The sequence below is a fragment of the Mirounga leonina genome, unplaced genomic scaffold (assembly GCF_011800145.1).
Source record: "Mirounga leonina isolate KUSES-001 unplaced genomic scaffold, KU_Mleo_1.0 Mir_170, whole genome shotgun sequence".
In the NCBI taxonomy this organism is placed as follows: Eukaryota; Metazoa; Chordata; class Mammalia; order Carnivora; family Phocidae; genus Mirounga; species Mirounga leonina.
This window is the reverse complement of record NW_023270433.1, coordinates 7,474,082-7,497,365: the sequence shown is the minus strand read 5'-3', so window position 1 is coordinate 7,497,365 and position 23,284 is coordinate 7,474,082. Positions and strand designations below refer to the sequence as shown.

At 47.9% G+C, this 23,284-nt stretch overlaps 2 protein-coding genes across 5 annotated transcripts in view; one reads left to right on the top strand and one right to left on the bottom strand.

Moving 5' to 3' along the window:
* Positions 1-604: 604 nt before the first annotated feature.
* On the bottom strand, positions 605-5,291 carry NAIF1 (nuclear apoptosis inducing factor 1). 3 transcript variants are annotated; one of them, XR_004681200.1, is made up of 3 exons: positions 4,705-5,291; positions 1,268-2,963; positions 605-1,184 (listed from the first exon to the last, which is right to left on the bottom strand). XR_004681200.1 is itself a non-coding variant. In XM_035015725.1 (2 exons), the coding sequence occupies exons 1-2, from the start codon at positions 5,213-5,215 to the stop codon at positions 2,491-2,493; spliced, it is 984 nt and encodes a 327-aa protein (XP_034871616.1). In that variant the 5' UTR covers positions 5,216-5,291; the 3' UTR covers positions 605-2,490. The 3 variants fall into 3 exon arrangements, 1 of the variants encoding a protein (XP_034871616.1); XR_004681201.1 differs by having other exon boundaries at positions 605-1,146; XM_035015725.1 differs by having other exon boundaries at positions 605-2,963.
* Positions 5,292-6,351: 1,060 nt separating this feature from the next.
* The window catches only part of SLC25A25 (solute carrier family 25 member 25), a 35,886-nt gene continuing 18,953 nt past the window's right edge, over positions 6,352-23,284 (top strand). Inside the window, exon 1 of one of the 2 annotated variants that reach the window (XM_035015719.1) lies at positions 6,352-6,684. In XM_035015719.1, coding sequence (XP_034871610.1) covers positions 6,430-6,684 — 255 coding nt within the window. In that variant the 5' untranslated portion in view covers positions 6,352-6,429. The remainder of the gene's footprint in view (positions 6,685-23,284) is intronic. The other variant, XM_035015720.1, reaches the window with a different exon arrangement.

The window sequence follows — 23,284 nt, the reverse complement described above, 5'->3', positions numbered from 1 at the left end:
CCTTCAGAATGAAGGCCAATCTTATGTGAGAATCTTTGCTGGGCACGACTCCTCAACTGTCAGAAGCAATTCCTGGGAACCAGTCCTCAATGGGGTATGATCTATGCTTCCATGATGCATGATTCCAGCTGAGTTTAAGTCTTCCAGCCTCTAAGCCAAAGTTCATAACCTTTAGGAAATACCAGAATCACCCAGAAAGCTTGTTTACAAAGCAAATTCTTACAGCTCTCCTTCCAGGAGTCTCTTCTAGGTTTTAGGTGGGTGGGTTTGGGGTATGTTTACCAGACAGCCCAGGTAATTCTCATCCAGAGTCTAAAAGAATTGCTCTAAGCCGGGATAGGTGGGCTTTTCTGTAAAGGGCCAGAGTAAATACCTTTGGCTTTGTGGGCCAGAGGTCTCTGTCACAATTACTCAACTCTGCTACTGTAGCACGCGAACAGCCACAGACTTTAAGTAGATGAAGGGGTGTGGCTGTGTTCCAATAAAACTTTATTTACAAAGACAGGTGGGTGGCTGGTTTTGACCTGTGGGCCATCGTGTGCCATCCCCTGATCGCTGCCAGCCCATATCTCTTCTATATAGAACCAATAAAGACACAGACATGTGTAAAAAAGTGATATATTTTTTAATTTAAAATTATGACCTGGAAAGAAGCAGTCCGTTTAAGTGATCCAGGCCTCCTCTTTATACCCAATTGGAACAGATGCAATATTGGCTCAGATTGCCAACCCCAGAGAAAAGCCAAACCAAGCGGCAAAGCCTCAGTAAGGCCCCACAGCTTCCCTGCCAGGGGCATCAGGCTCCATGGAGGGAGGGGGCCCCGGGCTGCCAGGGGCTGCTGCTTTCCAGCCCCACTGGGGAGCTCTCCCTCCGTCACCCACCCCCTCACCAGCCTGATTCCTCTCCACGGCTCCCTAGCTAGCGCTGCACCTGTCCTCCACAGAGGCCGGTGGGACAGCAGTCACCTCCCAACCGTCTTCGGGGGCATCTTCCTGTGATGGGAACAGTGGAGCGAGCAATTCCAAACATACATTGCCCAGAAGGGCAGCACCTTGATTGTTTAGCTGAGATCCGGAGCCTCGCGTTGTCACCACTGGTCACATGTAGCCAAGCACCGGCAGCAAAATGGCAATCCTGGGGAATGATCTGGGAAGACGCAAGGGTCTCAGTGATCGAGGGTGATTCTGAAAATGAACCAGACAAATGCTATCTGGGTAAACTCCCTCCAAAAGGGGAGAGAGTGTCAAGACGGAACAGGGAACACTACCTCCTTCGGCGCTCCGAGGTCAGCTCTGCTCTTCCCCGAGAACAGAAGTCAAGGTCCCGATTCTTAGGTCAGCTTCGGCTCTCCCACCTCAAACATTCGGGGCCAATCAGGCCTTCAGATGCACCTAGCCAGTCAGTGGGGGTCTCACAAGAACACGCACGAGGCGCTGAATAATGTGAGAGGGAGTCCAGGGTGTGATGCCCTTCCCCCCCGCCACACACACTTTTTTTTTTCTTTTTTCCCCACACTGAGTGTCAGAATCGTGCAGTCAGTAGACAGGAGAGGAAGAAGAGTGTGGCCAGAGCTGCCCACCCCTTCCCAGGAGGGGTAGGCATACAGAATAAAGACAACTGGCTTGAAGCAAGCCTTCTGGAAGAAGCCAGCTGGTCACCTTAGACCCACTGCAGCGGAGCAACAGGGTTCCACGCTGGTCTGTTTTCTCGCAAATTTACAGCACCCAAAGCCTAATGCTTGCCCTGAGTCAAAAGCTGTCAGGACAAACCACGAAAGGGCTGCCCCGGGATGCAATGGAAGACCGGATGGTGGCCAGGCTATCCCCAGCACACCCAGCATCCCTGAGCCCAGCAGGCCGCATCCTGGGTGTACTGCAGAGGCAGCTGGGGGTCTAACAAGGGCCCCTGCTGGGCCCGGAGTGGGGTGGGGTGTGGGGAGAGCACAGATGGACTAGAGTCCCCTGAGAACGGAGGCACAGTGGGAAGGAGAAAAGGGTGAAGCTTCCTCCTCAGGCCCAGTGACTCTGCCTCCCGAGGGAGGAGGAAGGTACTGTACCAGCACCACGGACATTGTCTCCTTCAACGGGATGACACTGCGGGCTGGGGGAGCATTTCGGCACAGGCCCCCCGGCTGCGAGACGGCTCCGGGTAAGAACCTCCGCTCCAGGTGTCCTAGACAGAGTCTGGGTCATGTCGCAAGCCCTGGCTCGTGACACCACGGGGAGTATGACCGGCGCCCAACCCCCACCTAGCCAATCTTCAGGCCCTTAGCAAGGCCGCTCACGTGGTGGGGGTAAGACAGTTCGGGTCCCAGGAGCCCAGCAAGTTCGCAGTCTCCTTCACTTCTCAGAAACAGTGGACCCCTAACAGTCGATCAAAGGGAGAGCCGGCCACGTGGCCAGCCCTAGCCTAAGGCCAGTCACAGAACCCACTTACAAGACCACAGTGGTGTCATCCAATCACAGCACAAGGCTGGCGCAACCCCTGCCCTCATTGGATGATGCTGTCCGGCTGCCCGTTCTGGGCCACCTGTCCGGGCTCCGAGGCAGGCGTGGGGTTGGGCGTGTTGCTCTGCAGGTAGCGGCGGAAATCTTTGATCATGGGCCGGAGGACCTGGATGAGGACGCTCAGTGCTGCCTGGGTGCCCTCCATGGCCTGGGCCTGGCGCTCCTGGGCGCAGGCCTGCACCTCCTGGGAGCGGCGGATCATCTGTAGCAGGTCATTCTGCTGCTCCAGGTGCTGGGCGATCTCCTTCACGTGCAGATTGGTGACCCGCTGCTCCTGGATCAGCTTGGCTGAGTTGAGGGCTATGCGGCTCTTGAGCGCTTGGGGTTTGACCGAGGTGTCAGCGTGCTGGGGCATCATCTCCACGGGGGCCTCGGCTGGCAGGGGCGGGGGGGCCTCCGCCGTGCAGTACTCTACCACACCCTCCTCAAGCGTGTGATAGGTGGTCTCCGTGGGGACTGCGGGGAAGAAAGAGCAAAGGCAGTGGCAGGTCACCTTCTAGAAAGAATGGAGCTGGCCACATGGGGTAGAGAGGAGGCCATCAAGCCCTATTCAGGGGGGGAATTCAGGTCTCCTCTGGCTTTATAGCTATTGTCGCTATAAATCTAGAGTCTAAAGCATTTAGAATCTACTTGGTAACCAAAGGGCCGGCCCCAGATCCGGCAAAAGCAAAGCCGCTAACAACAATACAACACTGGCAAAAGATTTAGAGCACCCACTATGTGTCAGGCACTGTGCCAAGCCCTTTGCACTCGTTAGCTCGATGCATCCTCACGATGACACCAAGAGGCAGGTACTGTCATGTTCATTTTTGGAGATGAGAAAACAGACTCAAAAATATGCAGTGACTTGCCTAAGGTCACACAGTTCATTTAGCAGGTCCAGGAAGCAAACTCACGTCTCCCTAACACCAGAGTCCAACTTGCTTGTAACCACCCCACTGGGATGCTTCCAGCTAATCAAGGCAGGGCCACATGCTCCCTGCAGGGCCAGCACGCAGCAGCCATCTTGGGTGGGACTCTACCTGAACTGTTTGTAGCCACACTAGTCCTATCTCCCTCCTTTTACGGCCAAGCGGAAAAGGAGGTGGGAGTGGGACAGCAGTTGCGTAAGTGCCCAATAAATGCCTCCCGTCTCCTTGATCACCTTGCCCAGTGGAATACCTACAAGTCACAGGTCCTTCCTGTTCTAGAACAGCAGCTGATTTAGACCAGTGTTTGATCCTCTTTTCCCACCTTGATATCCTTAGAAAATACGACTGCAGGGGAATGGCACTCACACATACAACCCAATTTCCTCAAGCCCCACTGAGAATTACTGATTGATACGAATCATAGCCCAGCACAAACGAGCAGTTAATAGTCACTGGTACAAACCCTTATCTGAACTAAAAAGTCCAACCAAACCATTGTCGTTCATAACTGAAAACCTTTGAAAGGAATTCTGGGTGGACTGTTTGGGCCTCCACGCTTGTGGGAAAGGTCAATTTTCTCCACCCTTCAATGCCAACATCAGCTCTGAGTCCCCACCCCAACCAGGAAGCCCCTTCCTCTCCTGAGTCCTTAGATTCTCCTGACAGTGCAGTTATTCATGTGTGTGTCTTATCTGTCCTACTAGAATAAAGCTGGCCTGTATTTTAAACACCTTGGTAATCCCAGTGCCAAGCACAGGGTCTGATGTGGAAGGAATAAGCACTAGTGTCTGAGAAGTGAAGGAATGAATAGATTAACACAAGGAACCATGAGGTTTCTGAGCAGGGCCTGATGAATGTTCACTGCACTGAATACCCAGAACGTCTTTGTCCAGAATAGGTGTCTTACTTGGGTATTATTATTCCCAGCTGTCTGTTCATTCGACAAGTATGTCCTGACTGCCTACAATGTGCCAGGCCCTGCGATAAGTCTTGTGGGAATACAGACAGGTCTCTGTCTTCAAGGACCACATAGTTCAGTCATGGACATGAATGGTGGCAAAACAGTTGAGAGCAATCCAGCTCATCAGAAGCCCAGACTGCGTGCTGAGGAAGTCCCAAAGAGAACAGGATCACTTCTGTCTGGGGAGCTCTTGGGAGGCCTCGGGGTCTTCCAAGACTCCCATCTGACCTTTGACCCTTGGCAGCCAACCTTCCCCAGGCTGCCCCAGCTCTTGGCTGGCCCTTCCCATTTATGCACGACAGACTGGGTGGGAGAGGTCACTCACTCTGTGTCAGGGTGACCGTGGCTGCAGCTGCAGTGGCTGTGGGTCCGAGGGCCACGGGGTGAATCTCTGTGGTACTGGGCAAGCTGATGATGGTGGCCTCGCCCAGCAGGTTGCAGATGCGCTGTTGCATGGGGGTGAGCAGGACGGGGGCTACAGCTGGGCCACCGCCGCCACTGCCACCACCTGTCCCAGGCCCTCCGGCTCCATCCTCCTCAGTGGGCCCTGGGGCCTCGCCACCCTCCACCGCTGCCCGGACCTGGGCAACCTTGCGACGGACCTCGGTCTTGAGGTCAGACCACTTCTTCTTGACCTCAGGCAACTCCCTGCGGCAGGTGGCCACAGCGTTGACCCTTCTCAAGATGCCGTGCCAGGCCGCACTCTTGGCAGCCAGAGGAACCCCGGCATTGAAGTGGTTCACCAGCAGGTGCTTCTTCAGTTCCAGCTCCTCCACGATGATCTCCACCTCTCGCTCAGAGAAGTTCATCTTCCTTTTCTTGGCTGGGACGGCCATGGCCTCACCCCACCCCCCCTTTTTAAAGAAATTATAATCCCCTCAAACGCCCCAATTCCCCCTTTCTTCTTCCCCAGCCTCTCCCCTCACCCACCCCCCTACAGGGGATAGGCCGGGCTTGCCCCAGGCCAAGCACCAGGCCTTTGGTAACCCCCCTCGCTACGCAAAGTGCGTAGGGCCCAGCCCCGACCGGCTCGGCCGCTGCCAGCCAGCTGCGTAATGGCTTCCTGAATCTGCCTCTTCCGCCGGGGTGTGCGGAGATCCGCCCACTTCCCCTCTTCCCGCCTCCCAGAGCTTATCCAGAGGAACCCGCCCTCCTGGTTGGTCTGGGCTCAAACGTCACGTCGATCACTGGTTCTCTTGATCTGTCGTTCAACTAAAGGGCACGCCTACTCACTGGAATTGGCCTGGTCATTGGTCTAAAAGTGTGTCTGTCGCTTCAGAGCGCGGCGCCCACCTGCCTTTATTCACTTCCATTGGAAAACTGTTCTGTCCTTCAATCGTCAGCATTACGAGTATTACGCCGTTAAATTCAGCTATTTTATTGGTAGTTTAGGGAGTTAAGAGTACCAAAACCTGGCCTCCTGAGGATACCTGAGTGCTTTCGGCCTTGAGCCATTGGCCAATTAATTTTTAATTCCACTCACGGGAGCAAACGCTGCATCGCAGCCGCAGCTCACAGTTGCTCCTCACACAAATCCTATTTCCCACCGGACACTACGATGTCTCTGTACAGGACCGCTCCTCCCATCCTTACGATTCCTCAGTCTAAACAGCGTTTCTCAATAGAAACTGGACACGGGGCCTTCCGCCTGCTAATCACAGAACTTCTGCCTATCGCGGCGTGATTTCCTCTCTCCGGCCCAGCTCAGCCAATCCCCGCCTCCTTCAGTTTGAATCGGCCGTAGACCGAGCAGGGATCGCCCCGCCTTCTCCATTGATCCAAGCCGCCCGGGGCGGTGAGGGCGGTCCTCGAGGAGGCTCCGCCCCGGCCGGGTGGCCGTCCAGGCCTGTGACTGGCTGGAGGCCCTCATGGGGGCGTGACCAACGAGGGGGCGGGCGGCGGGGCGGGGCTCCCGGAAGCGGCCCCTCCCGCCAACTTGCCGGCTTCTAGCAGCCCGCGCTCGCCGTCTGGGGACTGCCGCGTGTCTTCCGCGTTCTCCCCGCCGGCCAGCCGCCCCCGCCCCGCGCCCGGCGCCCCTGCCTCGCGCCCGATGGTGAGCAGTGTGTTGTGCCGCTGCGTGGCTTCCCCGCCGCCGGACGCAGCCGCCGCCGCCTCGTCGTCCGCCTCGTCGCCGGCGTCCGTGGACCCGTGCGGAGGCGCCGTCTGCGGGGGCCCGGACCACCGGCTGCGCCTGTGGAGCCTCTTCCAGACTCTCGACGTCAACCGCGACGGCGGCCTGTGTGTCAACGACTTGGCCGTGGGGCTGCGGCGCCTGGGACTGCACCGCACCGAGGGCGAGCTCCGGGTAGGCGGCGCGCACAGTCCGCGCGGGCTGGGAGGGGGCCCCTTCGCGCCCCAGCTCCTCCGGGCGGTCCGGGTGACAGGTCTGGGCTGCTTGGTGATAGGTCTGAACGACCCGGCTTCTTGAGCAGCCCCTTGGAGCGTGGCAGGTGTGGTGGACGGCCTCTTGGACTGGGAGGGACGCCCCATGTATGCCCTGGTGGGAGTGGAGCTGCTTTTTGACCTCTGTGGGCGCTTGGTCTGGGGGGAAAAGGCTCTTCGTAGGCACAGGTGGACACTCTCTAGGGCTGTCCGGTGGGCGGATAGCCCTTTTTTGCTCAGGCTTTCCCCAAAGTAGAAGGCCAAGTCTCCGGAGTTGCCTTTTGTCACCTCCTGACCTCCAAGCTAAACTCGATGCCCTCCCCTACCCCGCAATGACTATTTCATGCATTCTTCAGCGGCACCGCTCCCTTCCCTTCTTGTTTCCATGCCAGCCGTGGGCCCTGATCTGTTCCTCTGAGAAGCATGTGGGAGTAGCAAAAATGGGAACTGGGGTTGCAGGCAGATCTGTGAGGAAGTGGGTGAGGACTGACAGTTCTCATGGTTTAGGCTCATCTAGGCTCATCCCCATTAACATGCTTATCCAGAAGATGGGATCGTGATCTAAAGTGAAAGAAGCCGGGGGGGGGAATTCTTCCTAAACGGGAAAGTGTTGCACACCTAGGAAGGGATATTGTTACTCCTATCCTGGAGTGGGCTTTGGCCAAGAGGGATGGGGGGGACAGAGAATGGCCACCTAGGTCTGCCAGAAAGGGAAGTGCTGTCCTTTCTTTATAAGAACCTGAAGCAGAGGCTTATCCCTTCCCCTTCCATCTCCCCTGCTGTTTCCCCAGCCCGGCTTGCTAGCTTTCATTTATTGTGGCTTAACTTGATTTCCAGCCTGGGCTAGAACTTCCGAGTACTTTACCTAGTAACCTGTTTCTCTTCTGAGTTTGTTTGGTTCATTTAAACATAGAACAGTTAGAGAATCTCTCATAGCCAAGTATGAGAAGAATCTGATCAAACACCAGTGAATTTGAACCCATGTGTTGGTCAGGTGGATGTGTCTCAGGTGTTTTTAACTCCTGCCCACAGTATATTTGATTAACATCTAAAGTATTTAACTTGCGATCAGCCTAGAAGACCTAGAGTAACACTATGTAAGATAGAATCTTTGGCCAAGTCCAAGAGGCTTAGAGACAAGTTTAAGATTTTTTTTTTCTGCATTTTACACAAAATAAGTGTTGTGAGCTAGATATTCTTTTTAAAGATTTTATTATTCATCTGAGAGAGAGAGCACGAGCAGGGGGGAGAGGCAGAGGGAGAAGCAGACTCCCGGCTAAGCAGGGAGCCCAAGGTAGGGCTCTATCCTAGGACCCAGAGATCATGACCTGAGTGGAAGGCAGACACTTAACTGTCTGAGCCACCCAGGCACCCCTAGATCTTTTTCCATACATATCTGATGAATAAGTCTCCTGGAAAGATAAGATGGCTAAACTCAGAGGGTCTGTGCTTTAGGGGCTCAGTGAAGTGTGAGCCTAGGTGAACCTTTCTGCTTTTGTGAACCCACCCACTTGACATATGCTGCCAGACACATCAAGGGCATTTGGCTGCAGGTGTTATTCAGTATTTATACATGCTTTGTGCCTCAACTGTGATTCATGATAACATCTGATATTGATGCTCATCCTTTTTTTTTTTTTTTTTTTTTTTTTTTTTGCAGTAAATCTGTAAGGGCAAATAAGGAGAAAGTGATCATTTTTCTTTCCAGTGTTAAAAGGAAGTTGTTTAATTAACCAAAGGGAGCTTTGCCCCTTGGGGTCACATTGGCTCTAAAATCCTTGACTCTGTGACTGATCTCAGTTCTGTGATATGAAACAATTCTTTATCATTCTTTTGGTGTGTGGAGTTAGTGTGGATTTGATTTCTACAACTCGGCTTTTAAAAATGAGTTAAATTATTGTACAGCTTGAGAGAAATTGGGGATGATCCATTTTATTCATTTATAAACAAGCTAGTCCTGTGGCAAATGTCGTTGAAGTATTAGTGAACCTGCCTTTTGTAAATAACTGGGCCACAGGAAGACACCCTCCCTCATGAACCCCCCATACCACTTCCTGTTGAAATTCTATCAGTATTAGCTACACACAGAAAAAGCAGTGCTACAGTTTGGCAGAACTAACAAAGCCAAAAGGGAATGTGGGGGCCCTTCGGTTTGAAATGGGTCATCTGCTGTGGGAATAGGCATTGAAAAACACAACATCAAACTTTGGTAGCTGCTTCCTGAGACCCAGAGGACCAGTCCGAGATGCTAGGGTTTGCGCAGGAACCCACTGTGAGTGCTTATCGGTGGGTGGTGTGAACCCAGGCCATGTGACCACACAGATCCTCGGGCTGGCCTACAACAGGTCAAGGCAGGTTTTCTTTAGACACGAACCAGCAGTTTAGGGCACCTGCCTTTCTTTTGGAAGAAATTGGGACAGTTGAGGAAAATTTACTTAAAATGGAAGTGGGCAGAGAAACCCAAGGCAGCCCGTCAGGGAAATTTTCTTTGTGAAGGGCACGTGAGCCGGAAGCCCGTCCTGGGACAAAAGAGGGGCAGGGCTTATTAAAGAAAGAAAAGAGATGACGATACCGGTGGTGACTTTGGGAGTTGAGGCTTCAGCTGGAGCTAATTATAGATTGACTATTTAAGGCAGTTTCATGTGACCAAACTCAATCTTTGTTTTATTTATTTATTTTTTTTAAGATTTTATTTATTTATTTGAGAGAGAGAGAATGAGAGAGAACACATGAGAGGGGATAGGGTCAGAGGGCAAAGCAGACTCCCTGCCAAGCAGGGAGCCCGATGCGGGACTCGATCCAGGAACTCCAGGATCATGACCTGAGCCGAAGGCAGTCGCTTAACCAGTTGAGCCACCCAGGCGCCCCAATCTTTGTTTTAAAACAAATTTAAAACCTAGGCTAGAACTCCGGCGGCCAGTTAGAGAAAGAACACAGCTGTATGACATGTGAACAGTTGTCCTTTTAGCTGAGGCTCATGGGCCCTCTTACAGGACTGGTGTTTAATGCAGGTGAGGATTCTAGAAGACGGTCGAGTTTGCTCCTTCAAAGACATGCACCTGTGCCATTGAATTTGAGCTCCACAATAACTTTGTGAAGGAAGCAGGACCTTTTTCACCCCCATTTTACGGAGGAAGGAGCAGAGGTCCAGAAAGACAGTAAAACAGCCTCAAAACTCATTTGGCCACTAAGGAATTACACCAAAGGAGCAACCAGAACTGATTCCTGCTCCACTCTATAACTACCACCAGTTGTATAGTTTCCGAGGGACACGCAGAGTTCCAGCCTGGGCTTTGGGAAGAACTTGAGAAAGATCCAGTTAGAACCACATCTGTTATTCCCAAAATAGATTTCAAGATTATCTGGAGATTATCTTATCAAAGAACGAGAATCCGCCCTGCCCTTATTCTCCTTGGCCTATACGTGAGGCAATCTCTGTTAACTTGAAATAACTGAATAGAAGATCATTAATGTCAAGTTGGTATTGCTTAATCAGACAGTGCTGTTGAACTCTATCCTTTTTAAATGTCTGGCCATTTGTGGGGAAGGTGCTTACCTAAATAGCCCAGACTTAGGTAAGATCATCTGCAGAACAAAGAGCCTTTTCATAGAAAAGGGATAGACAACATTTGGTAAAATATAATGGCCTATTAGAAAAAAGAAAAATGCTATTCGCAGATTGCATTGAATTCATATATTAAACTAATAGTGTTTTATTGTTGCAAAATTGGTTCCTGGCTTGAAGAATTGTCAAGTCAGCTAGAAGGGTTTTTTAAATTAATTGGTATTTGGAAAGGTGGAATCAGGTTCCCCGATCCTAAGACGAAATGGTAAGTGGGAATGTACCAGAGTGGGCCTGATCTGGAGCTTCAGCTGGATGGATTCCTTTGATGTTAGAGTCATTAATTGTTGAAGCTTCACAGAAATCGCAGGGGATTGAGAGAAACAAGAACTTGCCGGTATTCATTTCTAGTCCTGCTGAGTACAGCCCCAGGATAAATCTAACGAACAAAACTGTCCTTATCCATATAGGACTAGTCTGGTTAAACTAAGTCTGGGCAGACTTTTCATTTTTAACCACTTCTTCTTATACTAATGTGAACTTGGCCGAATCAAAGAATTTAGTCTTGCAAGGGTCAGCGAAGGTCATAGGCCAGCCTCACACCTAGCGTGGGGAGCTTTCCTCCTGTAGCATCCTCCACAGACCATTCCATTGTGGACCTAGTTGGGGTCGTTGTGAACTCTTTCTTATGTCAGACAGTATCTGAAAACTGCTATCTTAGCTTCCTATAATCTCTGCTGCTGCTCAAAACAGGTTTCATCATGCATTTCTCCCATGATATGCTGTCCATACCTTTTGGGGTCCCTCATCTGAGGCAGGATGTCCAGGGAGTATAGACTTCCCTTGGAAACATTACACTAAGTCAAAGAAGTCAGTCACAAAGACCAAGTATCACATGATCCATTTATATGGAAGTCCAGAATAGGGAAAGCTGTAAAGACAAAGTAGACTAGTGGTTGGTTGCTTAGGCCTGGGAGGGGAGGGGAGGAGATAGGAAGATGATAACTGAAGGGCTTGGGGTTTCTCTTTGAGGTGAGAAAATGTTCTACAGTTGACCATGGTGATGGTCGCATATATCTGTGAGGATACTAAAAGCCATTGAGTTGTATAAATGGGTGATTTGTATGGGTGTGGATTTTATCTCAACAAAACCGCTTTCAAAAACCCAATACAGGGGCGCACCTGGCTGGCTCAGTCAGAAGAGCATGCGACTCTTGACCTTGGGCTCATGAGATGGAGCCCCCTGTTGAGTGTAGAGATTACTTAAATAAATAAATTAACTTAAAAATGACAACAAAAACCCCAGTACAGGATCTGTGGTATAAACCTGGGTTCCAATACTATTTCTGCTGCTTGCCAGCCATGTGACCTTGAGCACGTTACTCAACCTCTCCACGTCTTAGTTTCCTTTTTTTTTTTTAAATGGCTGGGGAGGTAAGAGCTCCAAGTTTGTTTGTTTGTTTGTTTGTTTTAAAGATTTTATTTTTTTATTTGACAGAGAGAGAGACAGCGAGAGAGGGAACACAAGCAGGGAGAGTGGGGGAGGGAGAAGCAGGCTTCCCGTCTAACAGGGAGCCCGACGCGGGGCTCGATCCCAGGACCCTGGGATCATGACCTGAGCTGAAGGCAGACGCTTAATGACTGAGCCACCCAGGCGCCCCCACGCCTTAGTTTCCTTGTCAGAAACATGGCGGTATGAATAACTGCTTCCTAAGGTGGCTGTGGGATTAAATTAGACAAAGTATATAAAGAGCCTAGCACAGTGTCTTAACACCTAGGTGTTCAACACAAAGTGACTTTTACGCCCACGGAGTCTTCGAAATAAGATGCCCAGAATTGGTTCTAATCATCTACAGTTTTTCCCCAGATGGTTTGGGTGAAGAGTGGAACAGAAGGAAGGAGAATGTCGGGCGGGCCTGGGTGATAAAGGTTGTGTAGCACTCAGGGAGGGCAGTCTCCTGTCAGCTGGGAGGGCCTTCGGCAGTTTGGGAGGACAAGTTTAGGTTGTGGAAAGTTTGTGCCCTACAGACATTAGGAAGATGGAAACAAAGAAACCCTGTTAGCAGGAGATCTCTAAAAAGTTACTGAAGGAGTAGTCACTCTACACCAGAGGATGTCTTTGGCCCCGAGCGGCTGGGCAGCTCAGTTAGTTAATTGTCCGACTCGGGCTCAGGTCATGATCTCAGGGTCATGGGATCGAGGCCACCGGCTCCCCGCCCCGGGCTCTGTGCTCAGCCCGGAGTCAGCTTGTCCCTCAATCTGAAAAAAAAAAAAAAAAAAAAAAAAAAGGATGTCTTTGGCCCAAATATTTCCCTGGACAGAACCAAGCCCTTATGGGCTCTCACAAGCCTGTTGCCCATTTCGTGAGCCATGGATGGCCTTTTCTCAAATCTGAAGCTCACTTTGAAGTTGTAAAAATGGAAACTTCAAGTGGAGCTGACTTCAGACCTTCGGAGATGAGCTCACCAGCCTCGTTATTTTGCAGAAGCGCAACTGAGACCCAGAAGTCAGGCTAGCTGGAGGCAAAGGCAGTAGCCGAGCCCAGGATTTTGACTCTGCCCGATTTAGCTCAGCATACCCTGCCTCCTTGCTTCTATGGCTGTAGATACTTCACCAGCCCTCAAGACTTTGCAACTTTTATTTTCACAGTTTATGACATTGACTTACATGTGTATAACACCAGCTCAGCGTTTTAGGACCCCTGATGGTGCTCAGGAAGCAGTGACTCAAATGATAGGCACACCCTTCCCAAATATGGGATATAAAAGATTCAACACAATACCTAAAACAAAAACAAAAACAAAGTTGTCTTAAAGGTGCACCTTCCTTTAAAGTAAATAAATGAACAACAAAGGTAGAGCCCAAGGAGCTTCTTATCTGCTTTAAACTCTAGGCCAGGAAGCTTGGAAAGGAGGTGGAGTCATGACTCATTTTCTAGGGCCAAAGGGTAAACTGGAGATGGTGGCTGTCCCTGTTCCTGATGTTGCTTTGTAAAGCCTTTCTAGCTCTTACTGTCAACCCTGGCCTCGTGCCTTCTCTCCTCCAGCCATCCCTCCTCGGCTGGAGTCTGATGTGACTCTTACCAAAACACAAAGAAAACCACCTATATTGTGTGGGAAAACTCTCAAAAACATTGAAATGCCAGTGGTGAAAAAGGGGGGGCGGGCAGAGGAGAGTTTAGGAGCACAGACTGCAATCTTGACTATAGGTGTGGCACAATTGAATAGTGCTATGGGTTAAAACCCGCCAGCCACAGCACCCACCTTCATTCAGCTGTTGGCCTTTTCCCGTCCCGCATATGCAAAACGTTGCTGCTGTCATTTTTTTGGTTACCGCCTCGAGGCTGAGTCTGCATTTATATGATGTTAGAACTGGAAAGGTTTCCAAGGTTTGTCCAGTTCAGTCTGCCCGCTTGGCAGCCCAGAGAGGCTAAAACGACTTGTCCAGGGTCCTGCAGATGCACTAGAGGGGGGAAGGTAAGGCCCCTGGAGCACCCCGTAGCGACGCATTTATGGACACAGTTAACTTTCCTTTTTTCAGTCACATCGGGGGTATATTCTTTTGCTGGAGGCTCTTCTTTAACCTGCATAAGGAGTAAAGATAGCATCTAATAAATCTATAGCTAAAAAAAAAAAAATGCCCTTTCGGAATTGTTTCTAAGAACTACCTTGATATAAACCAGTTATGCTCACACACAATTCTCGGGGCTGCCCTTCACACCCTCAGCAGCTCTGATGCGCTTTGCTAAGGCAGCTGAGGGGTGGGTTTCACACCCCTGTCCTGGCTCTTCTCTGCAGTCCGCTCAGCACAGAGCTAGCAGCAGGGGAGAGCTATTTTTGCACTGTTCATTTGATCTCAGTTGTAGACTGTGATCCTGAAACCAGCTTTAAGAAACTGAAAACAGAGCGCCTGGGTGGCTCAGATGGTTAAGCGTCTGCCTTCGGCTCAGGTCATGATCCCAGGGTCCTGGGATCGAGTCCTGCATCGGGCTCCCTGCTAGGCGGGGAGCCTGCTTCTCCCTCTCCCTCTGCCTCTGCCTCTCTCTCTCTCTCTCTCTCTCTCTGACTCTCATGAATAAATAAATAAAACATTAAAAAAAAAAGAAACTGAAAACATTTAGTGTTGCTTTAATAATAAATCTGCTGGCTTGCCTTTTCGAGGGGGAGAAGGGAAAGTGTGAATAAGGATAAAGTGGCTGCAGAGGTAGGCTCAATGTGTGCCAGTGGGTTTGGCTCCCCCTGGTCAATTTTGGATTGGTTGAGAAATTTGTGATCATTTTAGGTGATTGGGTTTTTACCTGCTGGCCTCAATACCACATTCTTTCCCTCCCCCTTAACGCTAGGCACCCGTCTGGTCTGAAGGAGAATCATGCGCTTCTAAAAGCACACACACAAAAATCATGCCATGTTTCTATGTGGCATAGTGCTTCTGCAGACCTTTAAATTACGTGTCGCATCTCAAAATCCCACACTTGGGTTAATTTTGTATGCTCCTACCTTTCTTTTAGAGAAAAGAGAAAGACATCTTAGTAGGCATTGACCTTGAACCTGGGCTTTGATGGGGACTGGCTGTTCACCAGGAGTAGACAGAAGCCCTCCCAAGAGTTTTCTCCAAAGTGCACTTCTCTTTCCCACAGTCAGAGGAGTTTCCTTTGGGGGCTTTTTACTGAAGCTAGGTTTTTTTTGGTTCTACTTCCTAAAATGGAAATAAACTGGGGGATTTCACCTTCATCATTGTAGAATGGTCATCTTCGATGCCTTGGTTTCATTGCTGCCAACCGATGTGCCTGGCTCCGTCTCCTTGTCTCCATATAACCTACTTGGCCCAGCCAGTCCTCATTTCAAAGCAGATCAGTCTGGCTTTCTGTCAAAGAAAATCTAGCATCATTTTTCAGTTAAAAATAGAAGTGTTGGGGTGCTTGGGTGGCTCAGTCGGTTAAGCATCCAACTCTTGGTTTCAGCTCAGGTCATGATAGGGTTGCGAGATCGGGCTTGGCGTTCAGCTTGGAGTCTGCTTGCAATTCTTCTCCCTCTACCCCACCCCCTGTGCAGTCAGTCAGTCAGTCAATCAATAAATATATAAATATATAAATAAATAATTTATTTTTAAGAAGCGTTAATAGTCTTCCCTTTGACTACAGCTCTTCTGAACAGTAATAATTCTAAGATAGGTAGTAGGTAATTAGACTGATAGACATGAGTCATGGATCATCGCCTTGGAGTCAGTCACGGGAGATCTTTCTCCCTTGTTGTCATAAGACTCCTCAGGAATTTCCAGTTGTCCTTCTGTGCGCTGCCCTGGGGCTTTTGCACCCTGGGCAATTCCTCAGGGTAATTTGGAATGGGCTCCCGCTGGGCGGCCATTCCATTAGAATCTCGAATTTTCTCTGCAAAGGACCAGAGATCCTGCTTGATCCAGCAAGTCAGTTTCCTGGACTCTTGGAAGAGTGGGTGACTTCTGCTGGCCATTATCCTATCTTAACCAGGTTCTGTTGATGTGTACAAGCAACAGCTACAGGAGGGTTACCCTTGCCTTCCTGGTCTCTGGCTACGGGCAATCTTTCATAGCCAGAAAAAGTGTGGGTGAGTTGTATTATAGGAATTGCTTGTAACGCAAAAGAAACTAATGGTCCCCCAGAGAATCACTGGTTTAGGTGATGGTGTGATGTAAGGAAGGAGAGGTACTACATTAACCCACAAGGAAACCAAAGATACAAGAGAAGGTGCTTCAGAATAACAGTATCGGCAAAGTATGCAATTGAACAAGTTTTCGTGGATCTTGGTCTTCGGTGCAGATTTTAAGATAAATAAGGCTTGGTCACTCCCTTGCCTCATTTATTTCCTTTCTTCTGCTTAGTCTGGGTTTACTTTGTTCTTTTCTGCTTTCTTGGGGGAAATTGAAGGCATAGATTTGAGGTCTTTTCTAGTACGGGCTTTCCCTTCTACATACTGCTTCGGCTGCAAGCCACAACTTTTTATGCGTTCTGCTTTCACACCATTCGACATACTTTCTAATTTCTCTTCTGAGTTCTTCTTTGATGCATGGATTATTTAGAGTTGGGTTATTTAGTTTCCAGACATTTCACTATTTTCCAGGTGTCTTTCTGTCACTGATTTCTAATTTAATTCCATCGTGGTCAAAAACCAGATTCTGCACACGTTGAATCCTTTTAAATTTAGTGAGACTTGTTTTGGGAGCCAGAATCTGTTCAGTGTATACTTGAAAAGAATGAGCATTCTGGTCCTCATGGAGAGAGCGCCTTAGAATTGCCAGGTAGGTCAAGGTGGTTAATGACGTTGCCCAAGTCTTCTGTGTCCTTAGTGACTTTCTGGCTTCTTGTCCTACCAATTATTCAGAGAAGGGCGTTAGGATCCCTGACTCTAATTGTGGATTTGTCTCCTTTTCCTTGCAGGATTGTTGGTTTTGCTTTGTGTATTTTTAAGGCTCTGTAATGTGGTACGAGAACATTTAGGATTGTTATGTCCTCTGGATGCACTGACCCTTTTATCATTATGAAATGCCCGTGATAACATTCTTTGCTCTGAAATCTACTTTGTCTGATACCATACAGCCACTCCACTTTTCTTTGGATTAATAGGAACATGGTATATCTTTGTCCTTTCTTTTATTTTTAACCTATTGGTACCTCTCTCTCTCTATATATATATATATTTTTTTTTTAGATTTTATTTATTTATTTATTTATTTGAGAGAGAGAGAGAGAAACAGCATGAGAGGGGATAGGGTCAGAGGGAGAAGCAGACTCCCCGCCGAGCAGGGAGCCCGATGCGGTACTCGATCCCGGGACTCCAGGATCATGACCTGAGCCGAAGGCAGTCGCTTAACCAACTGAGCCACCCAGGCGCCCGGTACCTCTATATTTAAAATATGTTTCTTATAGGCAACATAGAGCTAGATCTTAACCTTTTTAATCCAATCTGACATTCTCTACCTTTTAAATGGGATGTTAGACCACTTATCTATACTGTTATTGATACGGTTGGGTTTGAATCTACCATCTTGCTATTTGTTTTTTAATTGGCTGTTTGTTTTCTGTGTGTCTCATCTATTCTTTTTTTTTTTTTTTTTAGGATTTTATTTATTTTTATTTGAGACAGAGAGAATGAGAGAGATAGAGCACATGAGAGGGGGGAGGGTCAGAGGGAGAAGCAGGCTCCCTGCCGAGCAGGGAGCCCGATGTGGGACTCGATCCCGGGACTCCAGGATCATGACCTGAGCCGAAAGCAGTCGCTTAACCAACTGAGCCACCCAGGCGCCCTCTCATCTATTCTTTATTCCCTTTCTTTCTGCCTTCTTTTGGGTCAGCTGAGTATGATGATTCCATTTTGTCTCTTTCCTTGGCTTACAAGCCAACTCTTTCTCTCTCTCCTATGGTAGCTTTAGGGATTATAATACATATATATATATATACACATATATATATGTGTATATATATATACACACAGATCTTTAACTTATCACAGCTTACCTTAACTGGTACTATATTAAATAGTTTAAGAATCTTAGTATAGGGCGCCTGGGTGGCTCAGTTGGTTAAGCAACTGCCTTCAGCTCAGGTCATGATCCTGGAGTCACAGGATCGAGTCCCGCATCGGGCTCCCTGCTCGGCAGGGAGTCTGCTTCTCCCTATAACCCTCCCCCCTCTCATGCTCTCTCTCTCTCTCTCTCATTCTCTCTCTCAAATAAATAAATAAAATCTTTAAAAAAAAAAAAAAGAATCTTAGTATACAGTTGACCCTTGAACAAGATGGGTTTGAATTGCGCAGGTCCAGTTCTACGTGGATTTTTTGAAAAAAATAAATACAGTACGGTACTATAAATGTATTCTCTTCCTTATGATTTTCGTTTTTGTTTCTTTTTTCTTTCTTCTTTTTTTTTTAAAGATTTTATTCATTCATTTGAGAGAGAGCACACAAGCACATGGAGAGGCAGAGGGAGAGGGAGAAGCAGGCTCCCTGCCGAGCCAGCCAGGAGCCCAATGTGGGGCTCAATCCCAGGACCCAGAGATCGCTACCCGGAGCCAAAGGCAGATGCCCAGCCATCTGAGCCACCCAGGCACCCCCCTGTGATTTTCTTAATAACATTTGCTTTTCTCTAGCTTTATTGTAACACTACAGTATATGATACATATATCATCCAAAATATGTGTTGATCAACTGTTGATGTTACCGGTAAAGCTTCTGGTCAGCAGTAGGCTATTAAGTTTTGGGGAATCAAAAGTGGATTTTTGACTGTTAGAGGTTGGTGCCTCAACCTTCTGCGTTGTTCAAGGACCAACTGTACTTTCTTTTTAAAATATTTTTATTTTTATTTTTTATTTTCTTTTAAGATTTTATATATTTATTTATTCATGAGAGACAGAGAGAGAGAGAGAGAGAGAAGCAGAGGGAGAAGCAGGCTCCCAAGGAGCAGGGAGCCCGATGCGGGACTCGATCCCAGGACCCTAGGATCATGACCTGAGCCGAAGGCAGACGTTTAACCGTCTGAGCCACCCAGGCGCCCTAAAATATTTTTAAAGATTTTATTTATTCATTTGAGAGAGAGAGACAGAGAGCAGGAGCAGGGGAGAGAGGCAGAGGGAGAAGCAGACTCCCTGCTGAACTGGGAGCCCCACATGGAGTTCATCCCAGGACCTGGAGATCATGACCTGAGCTGAAGGCAGACGCTTCCACCTTCTGAGCCACCAAGGCACCCCCCAACTGTACTTTCGTTTCTATTCTCTCTCTTTTTTTTAAGCTTTTGTCAGAGAGAGCACAAGCAGGGGGAACGGCAGGCAGAGGGAGAAGCAGGCTCCCTGCTGAGCAAGGAGCCCAATATGGGACTTGCTCCTAGGACCCTGGGATCATGACCTGAGTGGAAGGCAGACGCTTAACCATCTGAGCCACCCAAGTGCCCCCCAACTGTACTTTTGTACGGCTTTCGTACTCTCATACTTTCCCAGCTTTTGTGCTATAGTTCTCATACATTTTTACGTCTATATATGTCATAAACCCACAATACATTGTTTTGCTTTAATTATCTTTTAAAGAGATTTAAATAACAAGAAAAAAGTCCTTTATATTTACCTACACAGTTACCATCTCTGGTGCTCATCATTCCTTGTGTGAATCTAGATTTTCCTTCTACCTGAAGGACTCCTTTAGCATTTCTTGTAATGCAAATCTGCTGGTGATAAATAATTTCAGCTTTCATAAGCCTGAAAAGTTTTTATTTTGCCTTTCTTGTGGAAGGTGTTTTTCTGGGGTAACAGTTTCTGATGGGAAGTCCCCTGTCATTCTTATCTTTGTTCCTCTGAATGTATTGGGTCTTTTTTCTCTATCTGATTTTAAGATATTCCTCTTTATCCCTGGTTTTCGGAAATTTAACTTGATGTAGTTTGTTTTATATTTCTTATGCTTGGGGTTTGTTGAGTTTCTTGGATCTGTGGATTTGTAGTTTTTAATGAATTTGGGGGGAAAAAATCTAGCTATTATGTCTTTAAATGTTTTTTCTGTCCCTACCTTCATGAGCTCTAGTTCGTATTAACGTGTTAGTGGTTGTCCCACAGCTCACTAATGCTCTGTTCATTATTTTGTTTTGCTTTGTTTTTTCTCTCATTCATTTTGGAAAGTTTCTATTGCTTTGTCTTCAAGTTCATCAGTTTTTTTCTTTTGCGTTGTCTAGTCTGCCAGTGTGTTTTTCATCTCAGACATCGTAATTTTCATCTAGAGTATCTGCAGTGTATCTATTTAACGTGTTAGAGCTTTCTGTTAGCTCTTGAGCATGTGGAATACCATTATGACTTTTAATATTCTATCATACACGTCATTTCCTTTTTTCTTTTTTTACACGATTTTATTTATGTATTTGTCAGAGAGAGAGAACACAAGCCGGGGGAGCTGAGCAAGGAGCCTGATGCAGGGCTTAATCCCAGGACCCTGGGATCATGACCTGAGCCAAACAAAGGCAGACGCTTAACCGGCTGACCCATCCAGGCATCCAATGCACGTCATTTCTGGGTCAGTTTCAGCTGCTTGATTTCTGTCCTCATTATGGGTCATTTCCTGCTTCTTTGCATTCCTGTTAATTTTTTTTATTGGATTTTATCTTGCTGGGTGCTAGATATTCTCATATTCCTATGAATATTCTTGAGCTTTTTTCTAGAATTCAGTTATTTGGAAACCATCTGACCCTTTCAGGGCTTGCTGCTTAAAGCTTTATTTGTGGGGCCAGAACAGCATTTAGCCTAGGTCCAGTTTTGCCCCACTACTGAGGCAAAGCCCTCTACAAACCCTTCCTGACCCTCCCTAGATTATGAAGTTTTTCCTCTCTGGCTGGTGGGAACAGGATGCCTTTGGATGGTTGTTTTGCCACCATCGGGCAGTTTCCTCACATGCATGCATCATGATTCTAGAGCACCTTCAGCGGCTCCTCAGAGCTTGCTGTCTGTGCAGTTCCTTCCTCCCCGGTAGTTGGTCCTGCTCTGGCTGCCCTGGCCTCCCTGGCCCACCAAGCCCCTTGCCTTCAGCATGAGGGGACTGCTGGGCTCTGCCTGGGTACCCACTCCCTGTGCTGTAGCCTGGAGAAACCAGCCAGGGAGCTGGGGCAGTTGCAGGGCCTGCCTCATTTGCGTGGATCTCTCTGGAGTCACTGTCTTTTGTTCCCTATGGGCAGAAAGGGGAATCAGTCCCTGTTATTCCATCTTGGCTGGAAGCCCCCGAGATTTTACTCAGTTCTGTGGGATGGAAGAGTCCATTAAATGAAACGCCAGTAATCTACTACCTAAGGGATTTCTCTTGTGTTTGCAGATGGGAGCCCAAAACACCACCATGCCCAATTCACCAGACCCTCAGGGTCTAAAAACAAGATCCATCTTCATGAAAGGATTACTTGTTTAGGGTTTGGGGCTCTGGGCTGACTCTTCTTCGGTATTAAAACTACTTAATTGCATGAACTCACAATCATTTTCTAGATAATGGTAATAAAATAGCTAGTATGGGGGCGCCTGGTTGGCTCAGTCAGTAGAGCATGCAACTCTTGATCTCCGGATTGTGAGTTCAAGCCCTATGTTGGGTGTAGAGATTACTTAAAAATAAAAACCTTTTAAAAAATAAAATAACTAATATGTACTGTTCTCCTTTTTCTTAACATTTAATTATTTATTAGAGACAGAGACAGTACGGGAAGAGGCAGAGGGAGAGAATTACCTAATTTAGTCTTTAACCAATTCTATGAAGTAACAATACAGTTCTTTTACTATCCCCATTTTGCACATACAGATATTAAAGTACAGAGAACTAAAGTAACTTGATCAAGATCATTCACAAAACGAGTAAGTGATGGCCAGGATTTAAACCTGGGCTCTGACTCTAAAGACTATACATCTAGTCAATGCACAGAACTGCTTCGAGATGAGGTCATTCTTTGTCCAGTGAGAGGGCAACTGACACTGACCCCTCAGCTTTCAGACCAAGCTTGGCCATCTTGCTTTCACTTCTCATGTTTTCTTTTTAAGTAAGTGTATGTATGTACATATGTATGCGTCCCTGGTCATACATGCGCATGATTCAGTTTCACAAGATCTAAGGCTATTCATTGAAAATAAATCTCCCACCTGCCTTTCTCCCCTCAAACTGCCAAGGGCCCCAAACCATCTCTTCAATTTTTAGTGTGTCTTTCCAGAGATATCTGTTACATATGCACTGAAAAATCAATGGCAGCATATTGTCCCCTTTCTTCTGCACCTTGCTTTTCTCATTTAAAAAGATATACATATATTTTTAAAGATTTTATTTATTTGTGAGAGAGGGAGAGAGAGAGAGTGCATGCACAAGCAGGGGGAGCGGCAGGCAGAGGGAGAAGCAGACTCCCTGCTGAGGAGGGGGCCAGATGCGGGACTCGATCCCAGGACCCTGGGATCATGCTTAATGACTGAGCCACCCAGGCATCCTTAAAAAGATATTTTCAAGTCATCCCGTAACAGTAGATAGAGATGCCTCATTCTAGGGTTCCACTGTATGGGTGTGCCAGAATCTTCCCCACTTCTCTTGTAAAGGGCTTGAAGTTGTTTGCAGACTTGCACTATTATAAGCAAGGCTGCTTGATAAAATGTAATATCCTTATATTTTATCACATATGTATCATATAAATGTATATGTGATTTCCCACGTGTGCAAATATATCTGCAGGATAAATTGCTAAAAGTGGAATTGCTGTGTCAAAGGCTTTGTGCTTTTAACATGTTGGAAAGCCGGGACTGACTTGACACTTTGGAGAGGTTGTACTGAAATACGCTCTTATAGCAGAGTGTGAGGGTGCAGGTTTCCCTCCACTCTCTCCAACACATGTTTTGAAACTTATCTCGTGCTTGTGTGTGTGTGTGTGTGTGTGTGTGTTAAGATTTATTTATTTATTTATTTTGGGCAGGGACGGGCAGAGGGAGAGAGAGTCCCAAGCCTCACTCCGCACCGAGCACAGAGCCTGTTGCAGGGCTCGATCTCACGACCCTGAGATCACCACCTGAACCGAAACCAAGAGTCAGGATGCTCAACTGACTGTGCCACCCAGGCGCCCCCAATGTTTGTGTTTTTAAAATAATGGCTGTGAACACCGTATCAAAGGGTTACTTTTGTGAGGGATACTGGTCACTGCGTTTGTCAGCTAGTAAATTAAGAAACAGATGACCAAAGATTAATTCCCTTTTATTCATGATCATCAACTCAGTCCAGTCTACAGACTTCATCTGTGCCTGGTTCTGGGTCCTTGCGGTAGAAAGATGTGTGACTTGGTCCCCGTCCCCAAGCAGCTCATGGTGTAGAGGAAGACGGGAGAATGAGTAGCTGGTCTGGCGTGCATTGTGTTCCACACGGTTGGAGAGAATGGGATAATGGAGCAAAGAAGAGTGTTGCTAGATGTGCTAGGAAGTGATGCCAGGGTCTCTTGATGAGGTTAACCTTGATGG

Bases quoted from the DNA above. Each gene is read 5' to 3' on its own strand.
- NAIF1 (XM_035015725.1), bottom strand. From the start codon at position 5,215: ATGGCCGTCCCAGCCAAGAAAAGGAAGATGAACTTCTCTGAGCGAGAG. The intron at 2,964-4,704 runs GTGAGTGACCTC...TCTTCCCCGCAG, and splicing joins CACGGTCACCCTGACACAGA to TCCCCACGGAGACCACCTAT.